Below are 26,505 nucleotides of genomic sequence, written 5' to 3'. Positions count from 1 at the left end.
AACGGCTAGTTTTTCTGCTCCGGCTACATCACCTTGGCATATCCCCTTCTTACGCATGGGAGTGACGAACCTAAATAAATAATAAATAATATAAATAAAAAAGGATGATCCAAGTAATAAGACTTTTTTTATTTTACTTTTCAAATAAAATAAATTAATGTAGAAAACAAGATAACTTTTGTTTTGCCCATTACAGTGAGTCAACTAATCTTAACACCGATTCAGTCAACTCTGCTATGCATCCACAACCCATTGACTGCAATATAGATTAACAAGTTCTTTCTTAAAAGCAACATTGATTGAGAACAGTAGCTTCAGTTTTTTCTCTAATTTATACCCAAAGAATATTTAACTGTCTCTAATTAGCACTTCAAGAACTTACCCTTGAAGTAATTAACAAGCTGAGTAATATTTAACTGTCTCTAATTCTCCAGCCTTCTCAAAAAGATCAAAGTTTATGGAAGAGAAACAAAAGCCAACAAGAAAGCCAGGCTGTATGAAACGATCATAGAACAGTTAGATTCATCAGCAATCCAATGGTAGCCACTGAAGGCCACCCATTTATTGCATTCAAGCTTGAACAGTGAAGTTAAAGTTGGAACAGGTGGTCATGATCCCCAGCAGAGTTGAGAGAAACCCCAGCCTCGAACTCGCCAGATCGAACAGTAGGAAGCTGTTCTCCAGTTGGTATCCGCCTATGACCATCGCTTGCTCCGCCTTCGGCCCACCATCGACGAATGCCAAGCACGCCGTGTCCTTATCTACCTGCTTCAATGAATTGGCTCCGAAGATGGTCCAGTTCCTCCCTCCTGCCAGCATCACGTCGATCTGTGGCACACCGTATCCGACCCTTGTCGACCCCAACGCCGTGCTGTTCAAGCACAGACCGAAGGGCTTCACCTTCGGCGCCCGCGGGATAGCCTTGGTTGCCGCAGCAAAGGCCTTGAGGAATGGGCGATATATGTGGCTCGTAAGGGTGGTGTAAGGGGCCGCAGTGCTTATCATGACGCCGCCATGGCCAAGCGAGTCGAACTCGAGCATGCGAGCCAAGAACGGCACCGCCTCCCTGTTCACCGCCAGGCCCTTCACTTCGAGGTAGTACGCGGGGTTCCTCGGGTTTCTCAGCAGAGTCGTGTACGTGAGACGCGCGGCGACATCCACCGGCGGTGCTGCAAGGAAGTAGAAGGGCTCGGTTCCGAAGAACGCCGCACCCGGTGCCGCTCCGGAGCTCGGGAGGCAGATGGCAAATTGCTTCTTTAAGTAAAGCTTAGAGAAGAGCTGCGAAGGAACGGCGAGGCCAGACCGAGCGAGCCCAGCAACACCGACGGCTGCGGCCGGTAGCGAGTTCAGGAGGCCTTTTGGCGCACAGGACGAGACAACCTCGGGAACGCACACCGCTGCAGTAGGGTTCTTCCCATCTGTGGAGGAAAGGGTGACGCTGGTGAAGGTCAAGTCATCGGAGGAACACATCGTCGTAACCGGGTTCACCGGGTAGGCGGTGCAGGTGCAAGGCTGCTTGTCGATGGCCGCAATGCGGGGGCAGCGCGGAGGGTGGAAGGCACCAGCGGCGGCGCAGGCGGTGGAGTTACAAGGGACGGTGGGGTGTTTGGGAGGGCATGGAAACCATAGCAGGGGTCCTGCGAGGTCCAACACAAATTGCTTGTCGGTGTTGAGTGCTACGGTGTAGAGAGATGTGGAGACGTCCTTGGTAATGGGAGCTACGAGGGCTTTGGCTTCAGATGGGAACTGCTTTCCCGCAACAGAAGGTGGTGTTGTGAAGAAGGTGAAGGTGAAGGTGATCAAGAAGAGGAAACAAGGTGCCATGTTTGTTGGCTTTGGTGGAGTCGGAGTTCGAGGTAAGAAGCTTATATGAAGAAGAGGAGGGTTGCATTCTTCTCTCATACTAGTAGGATATTATTGTTGACTCTGGAGGCAAGCCATTGTCAGTGTGATGTGGTAGGATTGTTTAAACTTAACGCTAAACACTCATCTTAATGATAGCTTTGACTTCTTATCTTGCTTGCATTGCATGCTGTGCATGACCTATTTGTTTAACCCTCAAGAGTACCTGATCTTGAAATATGTACTGAGAGATCTATTAGTCTATTTCTAATTAACTATTTAAGAAAATTACAAAATATATCATTGTAGCTAATTTCTATTAGCTAAATGTTTGGAATGACATTAAAAATCAAATGTATTACTCACCCCCTTCAAAAATATACTAGAAAAGAGTTTTCTCCAAAGTCAGCAATTTTTATATTTGTCCCTTTAAATTTAAGTTTAGCTATACATGGAGAATTAAATATTTTGGAGTTCATGCCCATCATGTAAAGAATTATATATCTTCTCCAAAGCAGGATCTGCAATTAATATAAACATAATTTCAATCTGGTTCATGAATTCCTAAGCAAATCCAGGGTCATCCCTGCACATGGTGGAATCCAAGTCCGATCCCCGTCCCAACTAATAAATAACGTGCCGTCCTTCAAACCCCGACCAACGACTGATGCGACTCACCCAATTGGTCGCCATCTGCGGGCCCCGGCCAAATCAGCCGTTCGATGCTCCTCTTACTTTTACTATTTACCCCTCTACGGCCCGAAACGGTCAACTGAGGGAGAAGACGGGCAGCAGTCGGTCACCAACCTCTTGCTTCGCTCTCGGAGGTCGCGACCGACGACCGGTCCAACCGACCAGTTCAAGAAATGGTCCACTATTCCCGTGCCAATATGGGGGGCCCATTTTCATCTCCAATAACCACGCGGTACACTTGCGGGTTGGAGAACATGGGTAGAAGTACAACGAAGTATGGAATAACCTGATATCCTTACGCTGAACTTTTTTCTCTTTTAGCTTTACCGCGTCGACGTCACGCTGCTGCGTCGTATCGTGGGCCCGGGTTGGCCACCGACGAAAAGTAAAAAAGTGGGTAGCGAGATCGGTTTGCCGTTCGAAAGGCGACGAGATTTTGGGCATTTTGAGGAGTTAAAACCACGATACGAGGCAATCAACTGCGTAGCCGCAAACAGCAGCAACACCACCAGACGAACTATTATTTTCCACGTGACCAACTACCGGTCCCACTTCTATAAAAGAACATCTTTTGATTGACACGTCATTTCTTTTCACGGATTTATTACCGCAGCCGATTCCTCCTCGTAAAAACCACGATACCGAGCACACAACTGCATAGCCCGAAACAGCAGCGTTTTCACTGGCGAATCATTGTTCGCCACGCCATCATTAGTTGGGTCCCACCTCGCTGTAAGAGGACTCAAACGACCCATCATTGGACATGTCATCGGGTTGCAAGGATTCCTTACAGCAGCAGATTCCTCCTCAGATCTCTGCTACTCTCTCTCTCGCTGCCGTCTGTAATAGTTAACATACTAAATGGTGTCCGGAAACCGTTCAACAACATGTGAGTGACAGTTCCTAGGGTTCAACGCCACCCATCTCTGTTCGTCTTTGTTCTCTCTACATACTCTTTTTGGGGGGGGACTTGACGACGAATTCTGTGTCTGTCTACGCGATCCACACCTCCAATCTTTGATCACCGGTAGTTTTCCTTGTCGTTTCTTCTTCTTTCCACCCCGATCTCTCCGATCTTTGTTTGGAGTTGGCTTTTTGGTGTTGAATTCATTTTCTTTCTCATTTTTGGATCGGCGCAGGACGAAGGCGCGATGGGGGCTGGTCAGGTGCTCGTGGAAATCCAGCCTCAAGAACTTAAGTTCGCATGTAAGTCTCGACGCGCGAATTTGTTGCTTGATGTTCTTGATCGGTTGGTAGGTTCACGATTTTGAATTGTTGGTTTTCTGTAGCATTGATGAGATGCATAATTTGATCGGATGGATTACCATCTAAGCCAGCAAACTTGATTATAATGCTTGTGATGCTGCTTATCAAAAGATGTTTTTGCCTCCTCTTGATAAAAGAAATGGATCCCTATATGTTTCATTGATTGCATATATCAAATTGTATTAAGATCTGGTAGTGTTCCAGAATATTGTATAATACCGTTTGGTAATACAGGGTGATTTTAGTTATGTTTACATCATGATCTCGTACCTCAGTTCTCATCTCAGCATGAAAAGTTGCTATTTGGAATGCGAAATGATGAAGGATAAGGGGGAAAAGTTAAGGGAATTATGCTATGGACTTAGAATTGATAGTGGTAAAATAATTCATTATCCAGAGCAAGAGCCAGGGGATGCAAAGCATGATACATGGGTTTTGTTTTTTATTATTTTTATTTTTTGTTTTGTGGTGTGTTTGTATTTGCATGCTTCACTTGTGTTTATTGGTGTTCATTAGATAAAGATGCACATTCTTTCTGCTGCCAGGAGCTAGTGATATGATGCATCTCTTATAAAAAGTTACAGTAAGAACTGGTAGTTGTATCACACTAGTATTGGATTTCATGAAAGTCATAGCTGCTATCCTGCTGAAGCTCAAACATGTTAGCAAGGAACAGTCATCCATCTCTCTCTTTCTTTTGGAATTTCTTATGTAATTAACCTTCATATTATTCTTTCATTGCTTATGATTTGTTTGGTATTGTCTTCAACAGTCTTCTCATGCTTAGTAGTTTTGTAACTTCAATAGTCTCAAAAGTTTATATTATATATTATATACCCCAGAAAATTTAACTGAATCTGTTGTTTAAAGCTTCGAATTCCTATTTTTGAACATCAATCTGAAAGTTATCTTAATTTTAAAGTTAGCAAAATTTCTGATCTTATATATTGGTACTGACATGATGTCTTTTCTTTGTCTATTCTAGTTGAATTGAAGAAGCAGAGTTCGTGTTCTATTCAACTTGAAAATAAATCCAAAGATTATGTTGCTTTCAAGGTTAATGCTTCTCTACTCCTGTATGTCTTTAATTTAGAGATAACAACTTTTAGAGATGGGATGATAAGCTGTATGTTCTGTGTCCCAGTACAAATTGTATCTTGGAAATGTTATATTTGAAATAGCTTCTTCCCATTTCATTGATTTACAAGTACTTTTGTTAGATTAGTCACTGTTGTCCACTGTATTCAAAGATTCTTTTGCACTCTTTTATGGTTTGCTCACACCAAATGTATCACTCGATAGCATCTGCTTCTTTTTTCTCTTTTACTTATCACCATATTGTGTTTTCAGCTTTGTTTTAACTTATTGCTACTTTCTATTATAAACTGCCCTTTGTTTAATTTGTTAAGCATCCTAACATCGGAAGCAATGTTCATCATCATTTTATTTGTCGACAGGCCAAATCATTTCCTTGATGCCAACTTGAAAATTGAAAAATATGTTGAAAATGGTCTAACGTGTTTTTCTTTGGAGCTACTTGTAACTGTGAACATTCTCTCTCCATTCTGTCATTCCATTTTACATATGAGTGGTCTATAATGGTAACTGATATGACTGTTATCATATTGATTAGGTTAAAACTACATCTCCTAAAAGATACTGTGTGAGACCAAATATAGGCATCCTTCTGCCCAGATCAACATGTGACTTTACAGGTCTGCTGTCTCACTTCTATTTCATCATTTTAACTATGTATTATCCAGTATTGCTGATTTATATTTGCCAGCTAGCTATTATGGTACACTTATAAAAGCTGCTATATATAATGCAGCTCCAGAAATAGATGATTATCGGTTCAAATTGGACACAGTGTGCTATCGGGAACTACTTAAAATGGACAGACTTCATGATAGGTTTAACATAAGGTTTAAAGCAATAAAATGGGCTAAATTTCCAACCGTTTTGAGTCAAGGAATTATAGGGACTGAGGTGGAGTAGGTTGGCATGATGAGCTTGAAGGAACTATTACATTTTTCAGCTTTTATGCATGTAGGAATGAGGATGGCCTTACATGCTACACCCCCATGCTAGTCAGCATACATGTCATTGATACAGTATGGTACAGAGTTATACTGACATATCTAACTAGAGAAGCCACAAGACAAGATCTTCTTAACTTTAAAATGGATGGATTAGGATTGTAACCTTTATCGTTATAAGTTGAACTAGTTTGATGAAAAACTTGGATAAAATAAAAGCTTTGTGGTATTGTTTTACCAGTCGATGACCTGGTTTTGTCATGTCTTATTCATAGGAAGTCCTGTAACTCAGTTCCCAGTACAGTTCTGTCACCCATGTTTAGGACATTGCATAATCAATTGAATTGTTGAAGTATGTATTTAACTGAAAAGAAGACAAGAATAGATCAAGAAAGGAAAGCTTTGTAAAATATTTGTCTTTTTATCTAATCTTAGAAATGTTGGATAATCTTTTTTAGTTTGTTTTGTAAGTTACTTTAATTTATGCATTTGAAACAATGTAATAACTTATTATAGGCTAGTTGTTTGATGAATTTTGATTGTTATTTGAAGTTACATCTTGAAAAATTAAATCTATAAATTTTCAGCAACAATTAAATGATTATTAACAATACCATATAATATTTACAAGAATTTAAGTAAATTTGAAGATCTTGAGAAATTAAAATTATGTGTAATGCTTATACAACAACAACAAATCCATAAGTCTCAACTATTTGGGGATACTGATGATGAATCTGCATTGATTCTGGGCAAACAACTTTCTCTTTTTTTCTGGAATGAAACATTTGGTGATTGAAAACAATGTCATATAAACTAAATGGAAGATACAATCTAAAGCTGTTTTCTGACTGCTAAAGATAGCAAAAGAAGCATTTGATGCAACACCAAGAATGTAATAGTTCAATTGATCACTATGTAAGTTAAGATTGTATGGATCATTTTCTACCAAATTTCCTCAGTTAACCATGTATTTGTTAAAGTGCAGGTCCTAATACATAAAATTGTTGGCTTTATGTCTTGAAATTTTGAGTTCTCTTTCTTCATGTCACCAATAACATGATCTCATGTGCTTTCTTAATATCTGACAAAATTGGTGGAGGAGAATATTAGAAGGCCTTACAAGTTAGCACTGAAGTAAAATAAATGATTGAATTATGTGGATTTTATAATAGTTACTGTGTTTTGGATTAATGGGCATCTATTCTTTTGTTTATTTATATGATTATGCAATACCATTTTAGTCACTATGCAAGCACCAAAGGAAGCTCCACCTGATATGCAATTGAAAGATAAGTTCCTTGTTCAAAGCACGGTTGTTCCTTATGGCACTACTGATGAGGACATTGTACCAAGTTTTGTGAGTATACATTAAAGTATTACATTTGAATTTGCAATATATTAGTTTATGTTTTGATAACCTCCGTTTCGGTTCAACAGTTCTCTAAAGAAAATGGAAGATATATCCAAGAGAACAAATTAAGAGTCGTTCTTGTAAGCCCTCCACATTCTCCAGCACTAGAGCCAATTAATGTGGCTTTAAGGCAGGAGCCAGCTAATGAAATTCCTGATTCGGCAGTAACTTGTATCCCCATTGATGGTGTTTCACAGCAAGAACCAGCTAATGAAGTTCCCATTTTGAGAAACATTTCTATCTCAGATAATGTGTCTGTGAAACAGGAGCCTGTTCAAGAAATTACTATATCAAAAGACACTTCTATTCCAAATGAACAAGCATTGAGTGGTGTGGCTGAGATTACCCCATCTCATGTAAGACACTTCTATTCCTAGTATGATTCATGTTCCTATTAAACAGTAGAAAGCTTACTTGAGCTAATAAATAGAATTTTGATCTTCTAAATTTCTTGAGTTTGGAAACAGATGTTTAATCGTGGTGCACATATACCAACACCATGGTGTCATTTGCTCTATATTGGGATTAGGCTTGATATAATTTGCATTCTCAATGTTGACATGGTCTTTGTATACATGATATTATTATTCTGTCCCTTTATTTCATGGAGATAGTTAACCTGGCTGATGTTTGTTTAGGTTGGTAAAGATATTGATGACTTGAAGTTGAAGCTCAACAATATTGAAGTTAAACTGAATGAGGTTAGTTAAATTTAATACATATGTGGCTATATTTCCAATTTTAATGCTATTTGTGGTATCTGTTACTGCATCAGATAGCTATCCTCTGTTCTTAGCACCTATCCATTATGCCACATGCTAAACTTCACTTATCTCCCATTACATGATTTAGCAAGCAGCCTTTCTCAGAATATAGTTGTTCTTTGGTTCTTGATGTTTGTAACTAGCAATTGAGAAAAATCAAGATGTGATGTCTTAATGAAAATTGGTTGTGTACTGAACTATTTTAGACCATAAAAAATTATGCTTACCTTTATGTTCCTCTGAAAATTAAAAATTGGTCCATCTATATGGGTTTAGTGTGTGCAGAAAATGGATTCTCTGAATTACATCAGTACATTATTATTAGAAACTTACTTTGATTTTTGTCTATACATCCTGTTCTTTTAGGTAACAATTTTTTATAATAATTATTATAGTCTAAGGAATGGAAACATTTTTGTAGGCTGAGAAGACAATAATGAGCCTGAGGAAAGAGAACAGTGCAGCAGTACAGGAGAGCGAGAAGTTACAACAGGAAATTGTGAGTTTACCCTTTGTGGAAACAAATTTATGAGTCATGCTACTTATAAATATAGGAGAGACATTAAGCTTAAATATTGTACACAATTTTCTTAGATATATGCAGGCAAGCAACTAATGCATTCTTGATGCTGCAAAACTCATCATAGATTAGATCATCTCTATAGATGTACATTTATTTTGTCTTCTTTCTCTTCACAATCATGCTTATTAAAAGTCTATCCAGGTTAGCAACAGATAATCTCTCTTCTGACGATCTCCAATCTCCTATTTGGTAGATAACTTTGGCTTCCCTTACCTATTGGCATTTCTTTCTTCTAACCTACTGAAATTGGCAGAACCACATTCTGATAGAGCATGCTTGTTGAGCCACAACATCTTTTCGTCCTAACCCATTGATGATGAGATGCATGGACATAGTGTTATAAGTTTGAAATTGGCTACCTGCATCAGCTATATGCATGCAATTTCAACATGCATTGGGCCATTTGCATTCTTGGAGGATCATCAAGAATTTTAAAGTTTGTCTTGTGGCTGTTGATCAGCAACAATTAGCAGTCATTTTGATACATCATGTTCTGCGGTAAATCTGCCGTCACTTTTTTCTGGTCTACCATTAATCAGTGGTACCATTTTCTTGTTTCAGGCCTTGCTGAGGAAGAAAAGTGCTGTTAGAATTCAGGCTGGTTTTCCATTTTTGTTTGTTGTCTTTCTGGCACTTGTTGGCATGACACTTGGATATCTTTTGCACTCATGAAACCCATGTCAAAGCTCAAGCCTGAATAAGTAGCATCAGGGCTAGAAACTATAATTCATAGAAATAATCGCTGGTGTCCGCAATGTTGAATATCAAATATCTGTGTTAGTTTTTTTTCTAGGGCTAAGCTCTGTCCATGTGTATGACCTATATGCTTGTAAAATGACAAATTTTATACTGTGTACAAAAATAAAACTCTTACCATGCCACCATCCTGATCTGCTTCATATGACTATTTCCCGGTCTTAATTCTTGTATGCATATATGCATTTACTAATACAATTTTGCAAAAATATGCTGACTTTTGGGTATTCTGTTTTTCCAATATTTAAATATCCTTTCTGAGTTGATTTCTGAGGAATCAACAAAAATAGTAGAAAATTTGAAGCAGCACTTGAATCATGCTGTTAGGTTAGTAGCATAACATGTCTTCCTATGATTCTGTCGATCTTTGGATTAGAAACAAGATGGAACAACAAAGGCTTCAATCAAGCTTACTATGATTTATGATGATCGAGGCTGGCGCTCAGAGCATCTTGATGATCCTTGTTAGCATCTCTTTATTTTGTTCATGTTGAAACAAAAAAAAAAAAAGGGACATAATTATTTGCTCATTTTATAAGAAAGTGCAAAGTCTAATTACAAGCATAGGGTCGTTGGATCATTTGTAGGTCTAATTGGTCATTCGATGAAAACATATACTACAAACAAAAATTTTAAATATTGATAATTACATCAACAGATTTTAAAAATATTTTCTTGTAATAATTATCCTTTTGCTTTATCCGATCGATCAACCATTAGGTTTTTGATTTTTTACAGAAAATTGGACCGACTGATTAAATCCGGTATCAATAACTGTAGTTACCATTATGCATTCACTTTCTCACTCATGACTTTTTTCTTTCTGAACTCCCCACCCACCCATGGGACCTTTACGACCAAATTCCCATGACATCTTTGAACTTTACCGTGCCCTGCATCTACTCTGCTTCATTTGCTTTTCCTTCTTCCCATGTCACGCGCATTGCAGTTATAAATCATGATCATAAGTTTTTCTTTGCCCGTGATTCCCATCCATATCATTTTCGCTGCCAAACCTTGGGACACTCGGCAAGTAAATAAATAAGAAAGCATTGCATCAAACCAGATTCAATTTTTGGAAATTTATTCATCCATTTGAGAGAGAGAGAGAGAGAGAGAGAGAGAGAGAGAGAGAGAGAGTTCTAACAGGCAGATCTACATGATGAGTGATTATGAAGTGCAGAAGGTGCAGCAAAACTTCAAGCACACAGGAAAAAAGAATTTAATCCAGGAAAAGAGATTGTTGGAGTGTGGAGACTATTATAGTTGAGATTCTATAGTAGTATGCCTTTGCAGTAGTACTTGTGTGATCTGTCTGAGGACCACCATCCTGTTGTCATATGTGGTAGGGAGCCATCAGAGAGGGGGAGCTATCCACCCTTTTCACATGAATCCTCACATGCATGTTCAATATTATATCTTCTTATTTGAAACAATCTTTGTCCGTAATTATGTCAATTGAGGTATCCAAGTCCAACTGGTAGATCCATTTGCAGCAATTCAATCCTAGACACATCCAACCTGGTTAACCATTATACTTCCTCGTAGAGATAAACCTAAAAGAAATATTATTTTTGTGACTCGAATCCTAATCACCAAAATCACATAGAAAAACAGGACGATTATCATCGATATAATGGTTCGGTCGACTTCATCGAGCAATCTTTAATGGATTATGCAAACTGAATCAGGTTAGCTTGCTCAGATGGTCAGTTCATCATATCACTCTGCTTGTCAATTGCTGGCATTTACCTTCTGCCTAAACTAACAAGACCGGTAAATTATTCCTATAAAGCTTCTTACCTGACAGGTAGAAAAGAAATCAGTAATGCAGAGTAACAGTTCCTTAGTCTGCTGCCTCTCTTGAGATCAGCTTGGAGCAACATATGTCATGTTACTGAATGAACTCAGTACCAAGACATAACAGCCTGTCTAGTACTGATCTCCAGTCATCATCATCTTCTTCTTCCTCTGAACGTGATAAGGGAGACTCTTTTGTTTCTCACATGATAAGGCAGGTGTGGGACAGATCACTTATACAAGTACTACCAACATTGCATCATGCAATGAAATGGTTTCTGACCAATATTGGCAATCACTATCCACATTGGCTTTGTCTTGTAACACAACCTAATGAGTGAACTATGTGATATGACTCATGGATAATCTGTAGGTACACTTGATTGAAATCTTCAATGATTCTGCAAAGCCTCATGAAGCAAAGACTGCAATTTGACAAGCCATACAAAAGGCAGGAAACACAAGGTTTGACAACTTCAATAGTCATTCAACATATAGCAACAAACATGGACTTTTTCTTAGTCTATTTTGCTTGTGTAAATGTATGAAACTTCATCTTAACCACCAATATGAACTAGTATTGAATTAGTGTAAAGCAAAGCAGTAATGTCCAGTGATTGCATGTGGTACAGATCTGAAGAGCACATGAAATCACATTCAAGGAATTGGTAGCATGTTCCCACATCACACCTACAACCTAGTGGAGGGGGCAGGGGTGGCAAGACTATAACCTCTCTCTCTCTCTCTCTCTCTCTCTCTCTATGTATATAAAATATAAATATATCATGAATGCTGGCTGCACTTATGAAATTGTGCTCCTACTCACATAGGAATCAGATTCCCACATCTACTTATATGGTTCATTCCTATAACAAGTTTCTTCCAACTTCTTCATGATTTTCTTTTTTGTGTTTTTAATAGTTACAGAGCAAGAGCAATGATGTAAAGCTGAGCATTCATCTAAAGTAGAATGCTGGTGTTTAAGGATGGATTTCTTGAGTGGATATTGGGGTCTTGTCATGATGAACACAAGCACCATTCTCTTTAGTGCTATGCTCATAGTCTAAGACTATGATCAGAGCCTCTCAATTGTCACAGCTTTTTCTTACTTAAACCCTGTAGTCTTTGCTGGCTGTCATCATGTCCATCACCAGTGAGACTTAAGCCATCATCTTCTCTTCATTCTCCATCATTGTCCTTTTTTTCAGCACATAATCCTCATTTTTTCCCTTATCTATTAGTTTGATTTAATGATTAATGTATAGTTTTAACAACAGCAACATAAAGATGTGATGTCCCAAATCTTCAGGGTTAACTATAGGGAACTTTTAACCTTGGTTAGCTTTAAAGGATGCTAAAAACCCCAGGCTTTCCTGTGATTTAGTGACAGTGATGGGGTGACTGATTTCCACTAGTTCAGTACATACATGAATCTTTGGCCCCCTGTTGCCTTGTTCTTGACTTCAAAAGTGTGTCTCCTTCAAAACTTGTTTATTGTCCCTGCAATCTACTTTTCTACCAAAAAAGGTCTCGAGAGATACCATGGTATCCTCTTCTTGCTACTGCTTTCAATTGCTATGTGGTGTTTGAGTCTTACAGGTCCTTTTTCTTGCCTTTTCTTTCTTTTTTCCTTCTTTTGTTTTCCTCATCTAATGCATCATTCCATGGTGGAAGCCAAAAGACCAAATGTTTTATGTTGCAAATGCCAAAACTCCTTTTTTCATGTTGTATATATTTGGATATTGTTGCCAATAATGTTGATTTTAGATTAATCAATCTTGATCTAAATCCTAATCCAAGCTAAATTATAGAAATATAGAACTATATTGGGTTTTAAATGGAGAAATAAGTTTAAACTCCTGTCATGTTTACTAATTTAAGTTGTATAAGTCAGTAACATAGCAATTAGGCTCCGATGAACCCTAATTTTCTCCCCATATGATGTTGAGTTAATTCTTTGCAATCATAATTCCATTAAATCTATTCATTTAATATATATATATATATATATATATATATATATATATATTCTCAATATTATAATTAAGTCATGTATTTTAAGGACACACATCAATAGAATTCTTCTCAGCCAGCATTGGCCGAGAGTATCGGATCTCAACCGATTTCATGCAATCCCAAAACAGCAAACATGATATGTTCACTAATCATATGTTACCACGTGCCAATATGAGTACATTGTACTTCGCATCGTATGCGTTCGTTTCCGCCGAGGGCGATATATATGAACGCTGCTCTCGATCTCCGAGCTCTCTCCAATATTCTTCAGGATTCCCGTCGGGATTGTGAACCCTCGAGCTCTTCGATCGACAACCAGCGGTCGCGTTCGTTCCCCGCGAGGTTTCCGCTCGTAAAGCTGTCTCCTTTCTGGTTTTTCCCGGCATTTTCGCAAAAAAAAACCCACATTTTTCCCGATTTAGAGTCTTTTTTCGGTATTTGCGGGCTGAGATGTCTCCGCTGTGGGCACCTCGGAGACGTGAACCACCCGGCTCCCCTCCATTCCGTCTAATTTTAGCTCAATTGTTTGCTTGGTGTTAGTCCGTTTGTTTCCTAGTAAGAAGGAGGAGGAGAGGGGGAGGAGTGCCATCAGCCATGGCGTTTGGCTTGGTGGCGCAGCAGCTCGTGCGCCTGGGGATATTGTCGACATCGGACCATGCCTCGGTGGTCTCCATCAACCTCTTTGTGGCGCTGCTATGCGGATGCATCGTGATCGGGCACCTCCTCGAGGAGAGCCGCTGGATCAACGAGTCCATCACCGCCCTCGTCATAGTGAGTTCCCTTTTATCTTCCTGGCCTGCCTGTTGGTAAAGCTCGAATCTTTCTTTTGCTTTGGGCTCGGAGGAATTGGGTTGATTCCATTGTGTTGGTTCTTCTGCTGGTCCAGGGAGTTTGCACGGGGGTCGTCATCCTGCTGACGACAAAGGGGAAGAGCTCGCACATTTTCGTGTTCAGCGAAGACCTCTTCTTTATCTACCTTCTCCCGCCTATTATATTCAATGCCGGGTAAGCTTTTGTGGGCTGTTTGGTATTGGATATTTTAGTTTTTGGTTTATGAGCTCTATGCTTTATTTTTCTCTGATTATTATGGCACAGTGTGTGACTTTAGTGGTTTCCTTTCGTGTTTCTATCATCCTCCTTGACATTTGGGTTCAAGGCAGGAAAATTTCATTCTTATTACTTGTAGCTCATGGACTTTCAGCTATTTGTCTCCGGCAGAATCTTCACTCTTGCATCTTTTGCATAAAATTAGATATCTGACAGATGCACATGGGATATTTAAGTTGGTTTATTTCTGCCGTATTAATTGGTGGGACATGGTGCTTCATAAGAAATAACTTGTCTAAAATATCTTGTTTGTTTTTGGTCGAAAATTGATATCGAACGCATATATGAAAGAGAGCACCTTGTTGGCAACTGAAAAAATATCATTATTTTCTTTTATCTGGTGAAAAATCTTAAAGAAAGTATATGCTAAATACATTTCTGAAATGTGCCAAAATCATTGTCTTTGAGGTGTCTTAGCTATTGCTGGCAAAGTCTATTGTTTGCTCAGACTGCTAATCTGATTTAAAATTCATACAAGAAAAAAGGGGATAATTTTGATACCATTTTTTTCCAAGCCCATCCCCCTGTTAGATTTAAGAACAAGCCTATGGTACTTCCTTTGCAAGTTTTATCATAAGGGGAAAATATGTGAAGGTCTGGTTAATATTTTGACAGATTGTCAAAATTTTCTTGATGTGACTTAATAAATGCAGTTATGCAATTCCAAGGCAGCTCTGTTGAGTATTAATTATGCTATTATCACTTAAAGAAGTGGAAGCAATCTCTGCTCAATCTTTTGACAGAGTAACATAAATTTTTGATTTTTTTTTTCGAAAATAAAAGCTGATTCATTACTTAAAAAAATGAGAACAACCTGTGCCCTGGAGGTCAGCACACAAAAAAAAGGGTAAAAAGAAGCAGGCCATGCCTGCCTCCATACAAAATTTGACTTAGTCACTCTGGCATGGTTTGCAAGCCAAATAGCACATTTGTTGCCTTCCCGGTAAATATGAGAGATTTTAGCAAAGACATTAACAAAAAAATAATGTCCTGAACCAAATGATGGCCATTCCATGGAGGATCATGGTTGTCTTGTAAAATATTCACCACAGAAAGTGCATCCATTTCCAAGAATTGAACTCGGGACCTCTCACACCCTAAGCGAGAATCATACCACTAGACTCTGCTCTGTTGATTTTGACTTAATAACTGTAGTTAAGCAATTCTGACTCTGCTCTGTCGATTATTATTATGCAGTGATAAGTTTAAGAATCTGAAATAATCTCTGTTATTGGCACAGTTAATGATAGATATTCAAAGACTGTCTATGAATATGATACATAATATAGTTATCTATGTGCTTCATGCTTTGGAATGACACATCTGAAGCATCTAAGGCTTGATATCAGCTATTGTAACTTTACTACAACCAGGAAATGAATGCAAAGAATTTTATTTGTTGCTCAACACAAGAAGGGATAACTTGTATAGAATGATATGGTTATATGTTAGAAGTATCTCTGTTTTATTAGAATATTTAACTAAAAAAGATTGCTTTCAGTGAAGATTCTTTCAACAGATAACATTTGAAGTAGATAAACATGGAATTTGTCCACTCTTCCCCAACATTATGGAACATGTTCTCTCAGTTGAATTGTTATCTCCATAGAAGTTGTTGTGCATGTACATTGGTGATCCTATAAAGGTTCGTGTAAGCCAAGTGAGCAAAATGACTAGCATTTTCTCTTAGATTGTGCTATTGAATGGGAGTTATAAGGGAATAATTAATACTTTGATTAGTAAAATCGAACTTCTGTGGCATGATGAAAGGGGGTTGCTTTGGTTCAGATCTCTATCATGCTAACTACTTATTTCTCATCATGTGTCATGCTGTCAATATTTTCCATGGGATATCTGCTGAAAATTTTCCTTGCTACCAGTATGGTTTCCTTCTTATGTTGATAAGTATTGATTGTTTTGGACACTGAATGACAGCTTGATTTTTCTTTACTGCCAGGTTCCAAGTCAAAAAGAAACAATTTTTCCGCAACTTCATGACAATCATGCTATTTGGTGCAGTTGGGACATTAATTTCCTTTTTCATAATTTCCTTTGGTAAGCTATTGGAGTCACTAGTGCAATTTATCTCTTATGAAAATCCAAAGTTTGAAAATTAATATAAAATTATGCAATTGTATGCTTCTGTATAATAAAAGTTTCCCTGTCTCAGGCAATAATCAAAAAGCTTTTTCTTGATACTTTCTATTTCTGCAAGATCTCCTTTGTCGTGTTTGTCAAAATGTCCATCAGCTTTTTTAAACAAGAATGTGATAGTTGCAAAGTGTTCAATATGGATGACATTTATATTTTTGTGGACTAATAAAAATAATTCAGACATACTGAGTACTGGAACTCATAAGGAATACAAGTGGGCCAGAAGTGGTCTTGAGGATTTACCAAAATTTTATAGGATCAGTCAAAAAACCCGGCCCAAACAGTAGAAAAGAAAAAGAAATTATTGTAGGAACTATAAATGACAAGAAATGTGCCAAAAAGGATAATGTAGTGCCTGAAGTGATTTATGAAAAATAATAATTATCTATGAATCACTTTTGTATCGTGAAATCTGATAGTGGAACAATTTCATTGGAAAAATTCGTCATGCATCTTCCAAAACATCATTTTTGTTTTTACATTTCAATCTATCATCAGTGGGATTTTGTATTTGTATGCAATAATACAATGAAGTATCAGGTGTGCTATCGGTTAGTTCTGTTGACAACTACCTGGGTAAGTTTACAAATTCCTTAATGAAGGTTCATTTTTTACTTGTTGACAAGGAAATTTTCGCCATTTCAAGCTCTCAAACTATCATTTCAGAGTTTTCATTTATACTGATGCATGCCATAGACCATTGGATGCTAGGGGCCTCAGATTATCCAGTTAGCAACTGTGATTTTGGCGCCTATACAGGAGTCCAGTTGGTTCTGAATAATTTTGTTTCTTCTTATGTTTTCTAATTTTAATATGCTTCTTTTGTCTTCTTCTGACTCTCTTTGATGCTGACACAGGGGCAATTGAATTATTCAGAAAAATGGATATTGGTTCATTGGACATTGGCGATTTCCTTGGTAAATTGTTCTATTATACCGCATGTCTTTATCCCCTTTTAGATTTGTTATATGATCCATGTCTTTGAATATGCACCAATGTTTTCTTCTCATGTATTTTTGTTCTGTTGTTCATGCAGCAATAGGGGCAATCTTTTCTGCAACCGATTCTGTCTGTACCTTGCAGGTATTGTAAAAGTTCTGGAGTAATTTGTTTATTCTGCCTTATCAGAGTAACAAATCAATCTACCCATGGTCTGTCTTGCATAACAGGTTCTTAATCAAGATGAAACACCATTATTGTATAGCTTGGTATTTGGCGAAGGAGTTGTCAATGATGCCACATCGGTGGTACTTTTCAATGCAATTCAGAATTTTGATCTTGTTCATATTGATGCCATCATCATATTGAAGTTTGTGGGAAACTTTGGATATCTATTTCTCAGCAGCACCCTCCTTGGAGCGTTTGTAAGTTCTGTAATTTCTACTTGTTACTAGTTCTTATCTGTACTTGTAAATGTATTGATTTTTTTTTACCTGTAGATTTTTGCTCTGTTAATTGCAGGGTGGATTGCTAAGTGCTTACATCATCAAGAAATTGTACATTGGAAGGTTTGTTGAAGAACTAACTGTATAGGTGTCATATGTAATGTATTTTGCTATAGATTCCATTTAGCTAAATAATGCATAGGAACAATCATTGGACGACATTTTTTAACATAGTTTTCTGGAATTTAAAGAGTTGATATATCTTTTCTTTTTCACTTCCCAGACATTCTACCGATCGTGAAGTTGCACTTATGATACTCATGGCATACCTTTCCTATATGCTAGCTGAAGTGAGATGCTTCTCTTAAATCTTGAAACAAGTCTTTTATAACCTAAATACAGAATATATAACTATACATTGAGTTGATCATGTTCTTAAAGCATTGTTTTGTCTTGCAGTTGTTAAATTTAAGTGGTATACTCACAGTATTTTTCTGTGGGATAGTTATGTCACACTATACCTGGCATAATGTGACAGAAAGCTCAAGAGTTACTACCAAGTATGTTGGTTTTTTCAATGTGTCTAAGTTGATGAATTGCTGTTTCTCTTGTTAAATCTACTTCTGAAGCATCTGATCATCCAATACATTCTACTAATTTATCTCTCTTCCTTTTCCCCCATTTCTTTTGATTCCAGGCATGCCTTTGCCACACTGTCATTTATTGCTGAGACTTTTCTCTTTCTTTATGTTGGAATGGATGCATTAGACATTGAAAAATGGAGGTTTGTCAGTGACAGGTATAACATATTATTCTTCTTTCAGCTGCAGGTCCCTTTCCTATGATAGCTTTAATGCTTATGCTGCTGATTCACAACTAAATATGCTAACTAATGACCTTTATTTCTTGAAAATTCACTTGGATGGTTATCTTAGGTGCCAAATTTTCATTGGGGAATGACATATATTTCAATTAGTTAATAAGCTTCCATGACTTTCCTTTTTCTGTGCTTGAAGTTGTTGCTATACCGCCCATATAGCGCATGTTTAAAGTTTTGGCTCTACAAGTTATTTAGAACATCATCTGTTGTCTGCTTACTAGACCTACCATATTCTAGCTCTGAAAAAGGTTCTAGTGTGGGATATTACATAGATGGAGTTAAAGTTATCATGTCTTCTTATGATGGCTCAGCAAATTATTTATTAATGTCATTATGTGGTCAGAATTAGGCAACACACCAACCAGTACCCAACACAAACACATAGGGTTAATGCGTCATATGAATGTCCTGGGACCCACTTATTTTGTTAAGTCAAATGCTAGCAAAGGCCTGTTGGTGTCTCTGGGTCCACTTTTAGATTATGAGTCCTCACAATAAAAATAAATAAATAAATAAATACATGACAACCTTATGAGTCTAATTGGCTTTGATAACAAATGCTCCTCTGCGCGTTGGTCCAGTTTAATGAGATGAGGCAACAAAATGACGGAAACAAACTAAAAATGTATATAATATTTGTTAAAAATACATTGTGGACACGAAAAATATTGTTAGTTTCACTAGAAAAAACCAGGAGGATATAATAAGTATCATGTGTTACTCTGATTAACACATTGGGTAAAATCAGTTCCAGATCACCTCAGATATGCAGCATGCTTACTACTAAATTTGAGGTTGGCCCAAGAATTTTCAACCCTACTATAGTCTATAAGGTTAAGGTTGGCATTACAACCCTATTATAGGCTATCATCCACTTATTCCTTAGCTTCTATGGTCAACTGCATTTCAATCACATTTTCTCTTTGATGCAACTAAAAGCGATCTAAAAACAATGATAGTATAATAGTGTTCTTTGCCAAACTGAGACATCAGTCTATCTGCTTACCTGCTTACCATGCCTATCTTATGAGCTGACCACCAATTAATGCATATTTCAGCGATAACCTAGGGAATGCCTACATGGTGCTTATAGTATAATTTTATTCATTTACTAACTGCAGTTACTTTGGTCATCTTGCAGCCAAGTTATCTATCTCTTCTGGCATTTTTGCCCATTAACATCTTTTAGGCATCTTTTCTTTGACATACTATATGAAGCACGCTATAAGATGTAAAGTTACACTATCTTGAGCTAAAACTTAAGATGCATAGAAAACAGCTGAGATTTGACTTGTAGATTATGCACTATGCACTTAAATGGACCATCAGTCAATTATGAGAATAATGTTTCCTGTATTATATATAGTTTGAAAGAATAACAGCATGTCCAAATGTACATTAGGATCAGTGTGCTTAAATTAGTCCCTGCAATATTTTTTAAGCATCTTACTAGATGAATACAGTTCACGTTATCGCAAGTTGATCTTTGTATGAAGCCTGGATATCTCTGTTTTCAATTCTGGGTAATTTTGATTGCTTATCATTTTTAATTATCAGATCTCTTATTTTAGGTGATCCGAATATGTACTGAACTAGCATAATTTGCAGCTTTTCATGTAGTTAATATTACTTGCTTTCAGTCTGCTTTCTTCTCTGACTGAGAACTGATGTGTGTTATAAGGCCTTTGATGTTCACTTAACTATATTTTTGTTATTCATGAATTTCTGTTTCCTTTGCAGCCCTGGAAAATCACTTCGTGTTAGCTCCATCCTTTTGGGGTTGGTTTTGGTTGGCAGAGCTGCTTTTGTTTTTCCACTCTCATTCCTATCGAACTTAACAAAGAAGTCTACAGATGAGAAAATTATCTTCAAGCAACAAGTGAGCACAAAAAAATCATGTTCACTATATTTGTTCTGGACTGTTATATTAAAAAACTCATGCAAATTCTTTTGACAGGTTACAATATGGTGGGCAGGTCTCATGAGAGGTGCAGTGTCAATAGCCCTTGCTTACAATCAGGTGAAATACAATGCACATTTGATGTCGAGTTTGATTTTAATCGAAGTTTCATTTGAGACCATAAATTTTAAACAAGGGCTCTGACTTCTTAAATACACGCACCAGATTCCTAATTGAATAGAAAAATGGAGAGCTTATATTTGCATTTCAACTGAAATAGTGATGCCTTTTAGTATATGATAGCACTATAAGAGCTGCAATTGCTTGTACAAAAAATGGCCCCACATATTAAGGGGGATTGCCAAAGGAGAGAATAACAAATAGCTTATCCATATCTTCTCACCATCACAGGCAAATGGTCAGCAATTTTCTATTTGCTTACATAAAGCTAATTATAAAAATCAAAGTTTCCAAAATCTTCAAGATTGTTCTTTGCATAATTTACCACACTATGTATCTCCAATTTTTGATAAAATCCTTTTGCATGAGTTGTTATTTTTTTCAAATTATTATTTTTTATTTTGTATAATCAAGTTTTTTATCTGCATGTTTTGGAATTTTATGTATATATATATATATATATATATATATATATATATATATATATATATATATATATATATATATATATTCGTCTTAACAAGCTGCTTGCTGTATTGAATTTGCAGTTTACAAGATCTGGACACACTCAACTGCGAGGAAATGCTTTTCTGATCACCAGCACTATTACAGTGGTCCTCTTCAGCACTGTGGTAAATAATTTTTCCAATTGTGTCCACAGAAATGCATACTACAGGTTCTAAAGTCAAAATTTATAATCGTCACATGATAGGTGAAACATTTTATTTACTAAGAACTCTAACAAACTGACCCATCCATATGCTAGTTCATTCTTTTACATAAATACTGCAACTGGAATTATCCGTCGCTTCTTTGAGGAATTTACTTGAATTATGGTACTGATGAAAAATTAGTGATACGAGCATGGATATCTGGATTATCTGATGCTTGCGTTTCCTGAAAGGCTCATATCATTATTTTGATTTTTTACTGTAAAACTTGTAAAGTGTTAAAGATCTGAATTCATCAAATGTTAAACTCTTCTTACGATATCGATATCAACACAAAAGTTAAGATGCTGGCTTAGCTATTTAAATGTTCTTTCTGTGCATAGATCACCTGGCTTAGCCCCTCATTAGTACTTGTTTGTTTCTACATTGAGTTGGTCAAGTTTTCATGTGTATCTTCATTGAGTTTTATTGCCAGTAGCTAGATAAATAATATTATTAGTAGAAAATACAGTTTCCTTTCTTTATTAGTTTAGATATTTCTGATTGTTAATGCTAACTTGTCATGCCTCAGGTTTTTGGGTTGATGACAAAGCCACTTATAAGGTTCTTATTACCTCATAATGCAAAGCATCTCAGCAGCATGTCCTCTGAGCCATCAACCCCCAAATCCCTCTTGTCACCCTTTCTCGAAAATGGACAGGGATCAGAAGTAGAAGTAGGAGGAGAATTCGCAAGTCGACCATCCAGCCTCCGAATGCTCCTTAGCAAACCAACTCATACAGTTCACTACTACTGGCGCAAGTTTGATAATGCATTCATGCGCCCTATGTTTGGTGGGAGAGGTTTCGTTCCATTTTTTCCTGGTTCGCCAACTGAGCAGAGCGCCCACAATTGGCAGTAAGCTAAGAAGGACACGACAACAAGCGAAAACACAGTAAATAGGAGGACGAAGTTAAAGAAAGAAAAAGTTCATGATCTTTTTTGAAATGTAATGTTTTTAGTTGCATTATTATCAAGGCAGCGCCTGATCTTTGTGCTCATCAGGTCTTTCTGTCTGTTTTCATGGCAGCATGGAGTGTTGTGTATCGGTTGTGTGATTCTTCATTTTCTTCTCATCTGTAATTCTTGTTCCATTCCAAGTAGATCCTTTAGGCTACTTTGGTTTGATTCTATCTTTTTGGATTTGCATGGTGTATAAACTTTTTTAACTCCAAGATCAAGGAACTGAGGTTAATCTGTTGTATGTTCAATCTTTTTGTAATTGCCAGTAGAGGTAGACATAAATCATAAGAACGTTTTTCCTTTCACTACTTGTGTTCAAATCTGTCCCAGTTCACTGCAAATTTTTCGAACTTCTTTTTGAAAAACTATAACATGTTATGTTAATCACAAGTGTGTTTTTTTTTAGATGGTCAAGAACACACTGCTAAACTTCAAATGACCACATTTATTATGATTATATTACATTGCTCAATCACAAGTCTATGAGCTTATATTTTGTTCCAATTCTTTGATTTCCACAGTCCTTGCTGATAGATTACAATAGAAATAGCCTATATAAAGATATCTAAATCTTGTAAAAGCTCAAAATAAATTGAGTTTATTTTATTGATGCAATTTAACTCAATACAGCAGATTTGGAGGAAGCCTCAGCCCCATCAGTGCCAATCTCCCCCATAACATGGTGCTTACACTGTTCAGATTGTGAGCTCAATAAATCCTGAAAATTGCAATTAATTTCTTAGAAACACAAATCTATATGTATCTAAGAGGATAGATTTTGGTATAGCAGATAGATTGAATCACAAAAATATTTTTAGAAAATAAAAGTATGGTTGACTTTCCTCATATGAGATGGAAGTCTATTCATTCCTTTTATAAAAATATATATGTAAAATAAATTCACAGCATTAAGCTTAGAGATAAAAGAAACTTACTACCAATTCTTACGACAACCTTTACCAATTTGCAAAGACTTCTTCTCCAATCTTGGTTATTGTCTCCTCTTTCACCATGTAGGATTAATGAAGCTTTTTGTCTCCTCTCACTGTTATACTAAATGACACCATGAAAGATTCATATCCAAGTGAGAAAGATTACACCCCCATTAGATAGCATGGTATCCATAGACTTGGATTCGAAGATCCACCACAACTAGCATCACATCCACAAAGACCACAAGACCTCAAGCTCTCTTCCTCCCACCCCGAGCACAGTCCACCACCACTCCCACTTCCAAATGTCCCTCCTTTCCACCATCTCCTCCTCCTCCAATTCCCTTCACCTCCTCCACCACCACAATCACCTCTCTTCCCTTGCCAGCTTCCATTCTTCTTCTTCTTCTTCTTCCATTATCCTTTCACCTCTTCACATTCCCAGACATGGCATCAAAGCAACAAAATTCACCATCACTGCTTCCTCTTCTCCTCCTCCTCCTCCTTCCATAAGCAAATCCACAGCTTCTCCTACCCAGTCCTTCAGAAAGAGGTCTCCCAAGGACGTCAACGTCCTCGTGACCGGCTCCACCGGCTACATCGGCAAGTTCGTGGTGCGCGAGCTCTGCCGTCGCGGCTTCAACGTGGTGGCGGTCGCGCGCGAGCGGAGCGGCATCCGCGGCCGCGACGACAAGGCGCGGGCCGCCGGACAGCTGGCCGGCGCCACCGTGTGCTTCGCGGATGTCACTGATCCCGACGCCCTTGGCCGCGCCCTCGATGCCCTTGGCCGCCCCGTCGACGCCGTCGTCTGCTGCCTCGCCAGCCGTGGCGGCGGCATCAGCGACTCGTGGAAGGTCGACTATGGTGCCTCCAGGAACAGCCTCCTTGCGGGGCGCCGCCTCGGCGCCTCCCACTTCGTCCTCCTCTCAGCCATCTGCGTCCAGAAGCCGCTCCTCGAGTTCCAGCGCGCCAAGCTCAAGTTCGAGGCCGAGCTCGTCGAGGAGGCGGCCGCCGACCCCGGCTTCACCTATAGCGTCGTGCGCCCCACCGCGTTCTTCAAGAGCCTGGGCGGGCAGGTGGAGACGGTGAAGGACGGGAAGCCGTACGTGATGTTCGGCGACGGGCGGCTGTGCGCCTGCAAGCCCATCAGCGAGGCAGACCTCGCGGCCTTCATAGCCGATTGTGTCATGGACGAGGACAAGGCCTGCAAAATTCTGCCCATTGGGGGGCCAGGGAAGGCCTTGACGCCATTGGAGCAGGGGCAGCTGCTCTTTAAGTTGCTCGGCAGGGAGCCTAAATTCTTCAAGGTGCCCATAGAAGTGATGGACTTCGTGATCGGAGTGCTTGATTTCCTTGCAAAGCTATTTCCATCATTGGAGGACGCAGCGGAATTTGGCAAGATCGGTCGGTATTATGCAGCAGAGAGCATGCTGGTGTTGGATCCGGAGACAGGGGAATACAGTGCAGAGAAGACACCGAGCTACGGGAAGGATACATTGGAAGAATTCTTTGCAAAGGTGATCAGAGAAGGAATGGCTGGCCAGGAATTGGGGGAACAAACCATCATCTGAGTTCTCAGGCTTTGTGAATTTACTGGTACAAGAAGTGAAGAAGGCCTTCTTACTCTACTGCTAGTTCCACTGGTAAAGGTTTTATGGCACATTCTTCTTGTACTATGTTTGCTTGTAAGACTCTGAAATGCTTCTGAATGCCATAAGATTTTAGCAAATTTTGTTGTATGACATGCATTTGTCAAGCATTAGAAGCTGAACATGATTGTGATTTTCTTTGATTGGTAATGCTATGATATCATAGATGACATCTTTTTCTCTCCTTGTTCTTAAGCCATTCAGGTCTACTTACAGATATAGGTGCCTTAATTAGCAAACTTACTGTATGCATAATGTTATTAATGTACTGTGTCAAGCCACATTGTCGAAAGGGAATAAGAAATTTGTCATTGATGAAGTTTTTGATTTTATATGAAGCAGATATAGGTATATCTTGTTGATGTTTTCTCTGGTTGACTGTTTTGATCAAAGGAAAAAACTACTCCCTTATGAACATACTCTCATGCTCAGCGTTGTCTTGCTTTAAGAAAATGCGCATGAACTAATGAACATTCTCTCATGATGTTCTTTAGTGTTTTCCCTGAATAAAATAAATGTCAGCCACTAATGTTAGTGAAATTAGTCATCTTTCATCAAAATGCCTTCATCAGTTCTCTACATGTGCCTCTTGAATTGGTAGAAAAATTAGCACTTAAGCTTTACTCTCTTTCTCACATTTAACCATCTTAAGTAGGTGAAAGTTCTATGTGGTCTTCCCTTCGTATCTATCTATCTATCTATCTATGTAATCAATTTATGGAAGGAAGTCAGTAAGTCGCCGCTATATCTGATTGTCCAATGTAGACAATATTTATGGAAGGAAATAATGAAATTTTAGTCTATTGCTTGGTTTCATGATTACCAGTCTTGCTTATTCATTGTTTAGCTATAGTATTACTAGGATCAAACATAAGTTGCTCATGCATGTAACTTGGTTTTACTTGTTTAAACCAGCTGTTAGTATGCAGTTAAGCACATCTGCCGATTTCATTTCAGTTTATTGATCCTTCCAACTACCCATACCATCACCACAAACACACAAGTTAATGGTGCATTATGATTATTGAGTATGGTTTTGTAAATATCTCGCGAAGTTGATCACTAATACATTACTTATTGCAGACAGGATTAGGATTCCATGTTCTGCCGCTCACTCTGTTACCAATCTTGGCGTGGTCCATGACCCCATGGAGTGCACCTCTCTTCCATGTCAATGTTTTACTGGGTGATTGAGTTGCCGTGCTTATCTACCGGTTATTAAATGGTACTTATTCATGATCAAGCAGTACAAAGAGTACTTGCTATAAAATATTTTCTATTGGTTTATTAAATGAAATGATTATTAGTCATGTCAATATGGTGACAATAGAGTTTTTTTTGCCTCTACTCAGCAGTGTATTTGGGACAAGAAAGAGTGAGTTTATGTTCACTTTGAATGAGATTCTAAATTGTATTCCTAATGCTTCTTCTCAAGGTTTTTTTGGCTTCACATTCAATATGTCATATTAACA

General features: G+C 38.1%; 4 protein-coding genes across 6 annotated transcripts; 3 read left to right on the top strand and 1 right to left on the bottom strand.

Annotated features, from left to right (window-relative positions):
- Positions 1 to 299: 299 nt before the first annotated feature.
- LOC135644466 (chitinase CLP-like) lies at positions 300 to 1,838 on the bottom strand. Its single transcript, XM_065162050.1, has one exon. The coding sequence runs from the start codon at positions 1,822 to 1,824 to the stop codon at positions 571 to 573; it is 1,254 nt and encodes a 417-aa protein (XP_065018122.1). The 5' UTR covers positions 1,825 to 1,838; the 3' UTR covers positions 300 to 570.
- A 1,483-nt stretch (positions 1,839 to 3,321) lies between these two features.
- Positions 3,322 to 9,485, top strand: LOC135645785 (vesicle-associated protein 1-3-like). Its single transcript, XM_065164511.1, has 9 exons — positions 3,322 to 3,562; positions 3,675 to 3,741; positions 4,787 to 4,857; positions 5,435 to 5,516; positions 7,085 to 7,200; positions 7,281 to 7,610; positions 7,893 to 7,955; positions 8,440 to 8,517; positions 9,163 to 9,485. Exons 2-9 carry the CDS (start codon positions 3,687 to 3,689, stop codon positions 9,271 to 9,273), a joined length of 906 nt encoding a protein of 301 aa, XP_065020583.1. The 5' UTR covers positions 3,322 to 3,562; positions 3,675 to 3,686; the 3' UTR covers positions 9,274 to 9,485.
- A 3,898-nt stretch (positions 9,486 to 13,383) lies between these two features.
- Positions 13,384 to 22,622, top strand: LOC135645784 (sodium/hydrogen exchanger 1-like). Of its 2 annotated transcripts, none has more exons than XM_065164509.1 (15): positions 13,384 to 13,515; positions 13,714 to 13,944; positions 14,060 to 14,178; positions 16,238 to 16,335; positions 17,292 to 17,351; positions 17,471 to 17,517; positions 17,604 to 17,798; positions 17,896 to 17,942; positions 18,103 to 18,169; positions 18,279 to 18,379; positions 18,517 to 18,618; positions 20,440 to 20,578; positions 20,657 to 20,719; positions 21,328 to 21,411; positions 22,022 to 22,622. In XM_065164509.1, the coding sequence occupies exons 2-15, from the start codon at positions 13,768 to 13,770 to the stop codon at positions 22,349 to 22,351; spliced, it is 1,629 nt and encodes a 542-aa protein (XP_065020581.1). In that variant the 5' UTR covers positions 13,384 to 13,515; positions 13,714 to 13,767; the 3' UTR covers positions 22,352 to 22,622. The 2 variants fall into 2 exon arrangements, with proteins under 2 accessions (XP_065020581.1, XP_065020582.1); XM_065164510.1 differs by having other exon boundaries at positions 13,454 to 13,525; positions 22,022 to 22,492.
- A 956-nt stretch (positions 22,623 to 23,578) lies between these two features.
- Positions 23,579 to 26,467, top strand: LOC103995345 (divinyl chlorophyllide a 8-vinyl-reductase, chloroplastic). 2 transcript variants are annotated; one of them, XM_009415912.3, is made up of 2 exons: positions 23,579 to 25,027; positions 26,121 to 26,467. In XM_009415912.3, the coding sequence occupies exon 1, from the start codon at positions 23,690 to 23,692 to the stop codon at positions 24,953 to 24,955; it is 1,266 nt and encodes a 421-aa protein (XP_009414187.1). In that variant the 5' UTR covers positions 23,579 to 23,689; the 3' UTR covers positions 24,956 to 25,027; positions 26,121 to 26,467. The 2 variants fall into 2 exon arrangements, with proteins under 2 accessions (XP_009414187.1, XP_009414186.1); XM_009415911.3 differs by having other exon boundaries at positions 23,583 to 25,027; positions 26,117 to 26,467.
- The last annotated feature ends 38 nt before the right edge of the window (positions 26,468 to 26,505 follow it).

Source organism: Musa acuminata, chromosome BXJ3-8 (assembly GCF_036884655.1).
Source record: "Musa acuminata AAA Group cultivar baxijiao chromosome BXJ3-8, Cavendish_Baxijiao_AAA, whole genome shotgun sequence".
Lineage (NCBI taxonomy): Eukaryota > Viridiplantae > Streptophyta > Magnoliopsida > Zingiberales > Musaceae > Musa > Musa acuminata.
Note: the sequence above shows the minus strand (reverse complement) of the source record. Positions and strands in the feature narration are given on the sequence as shown.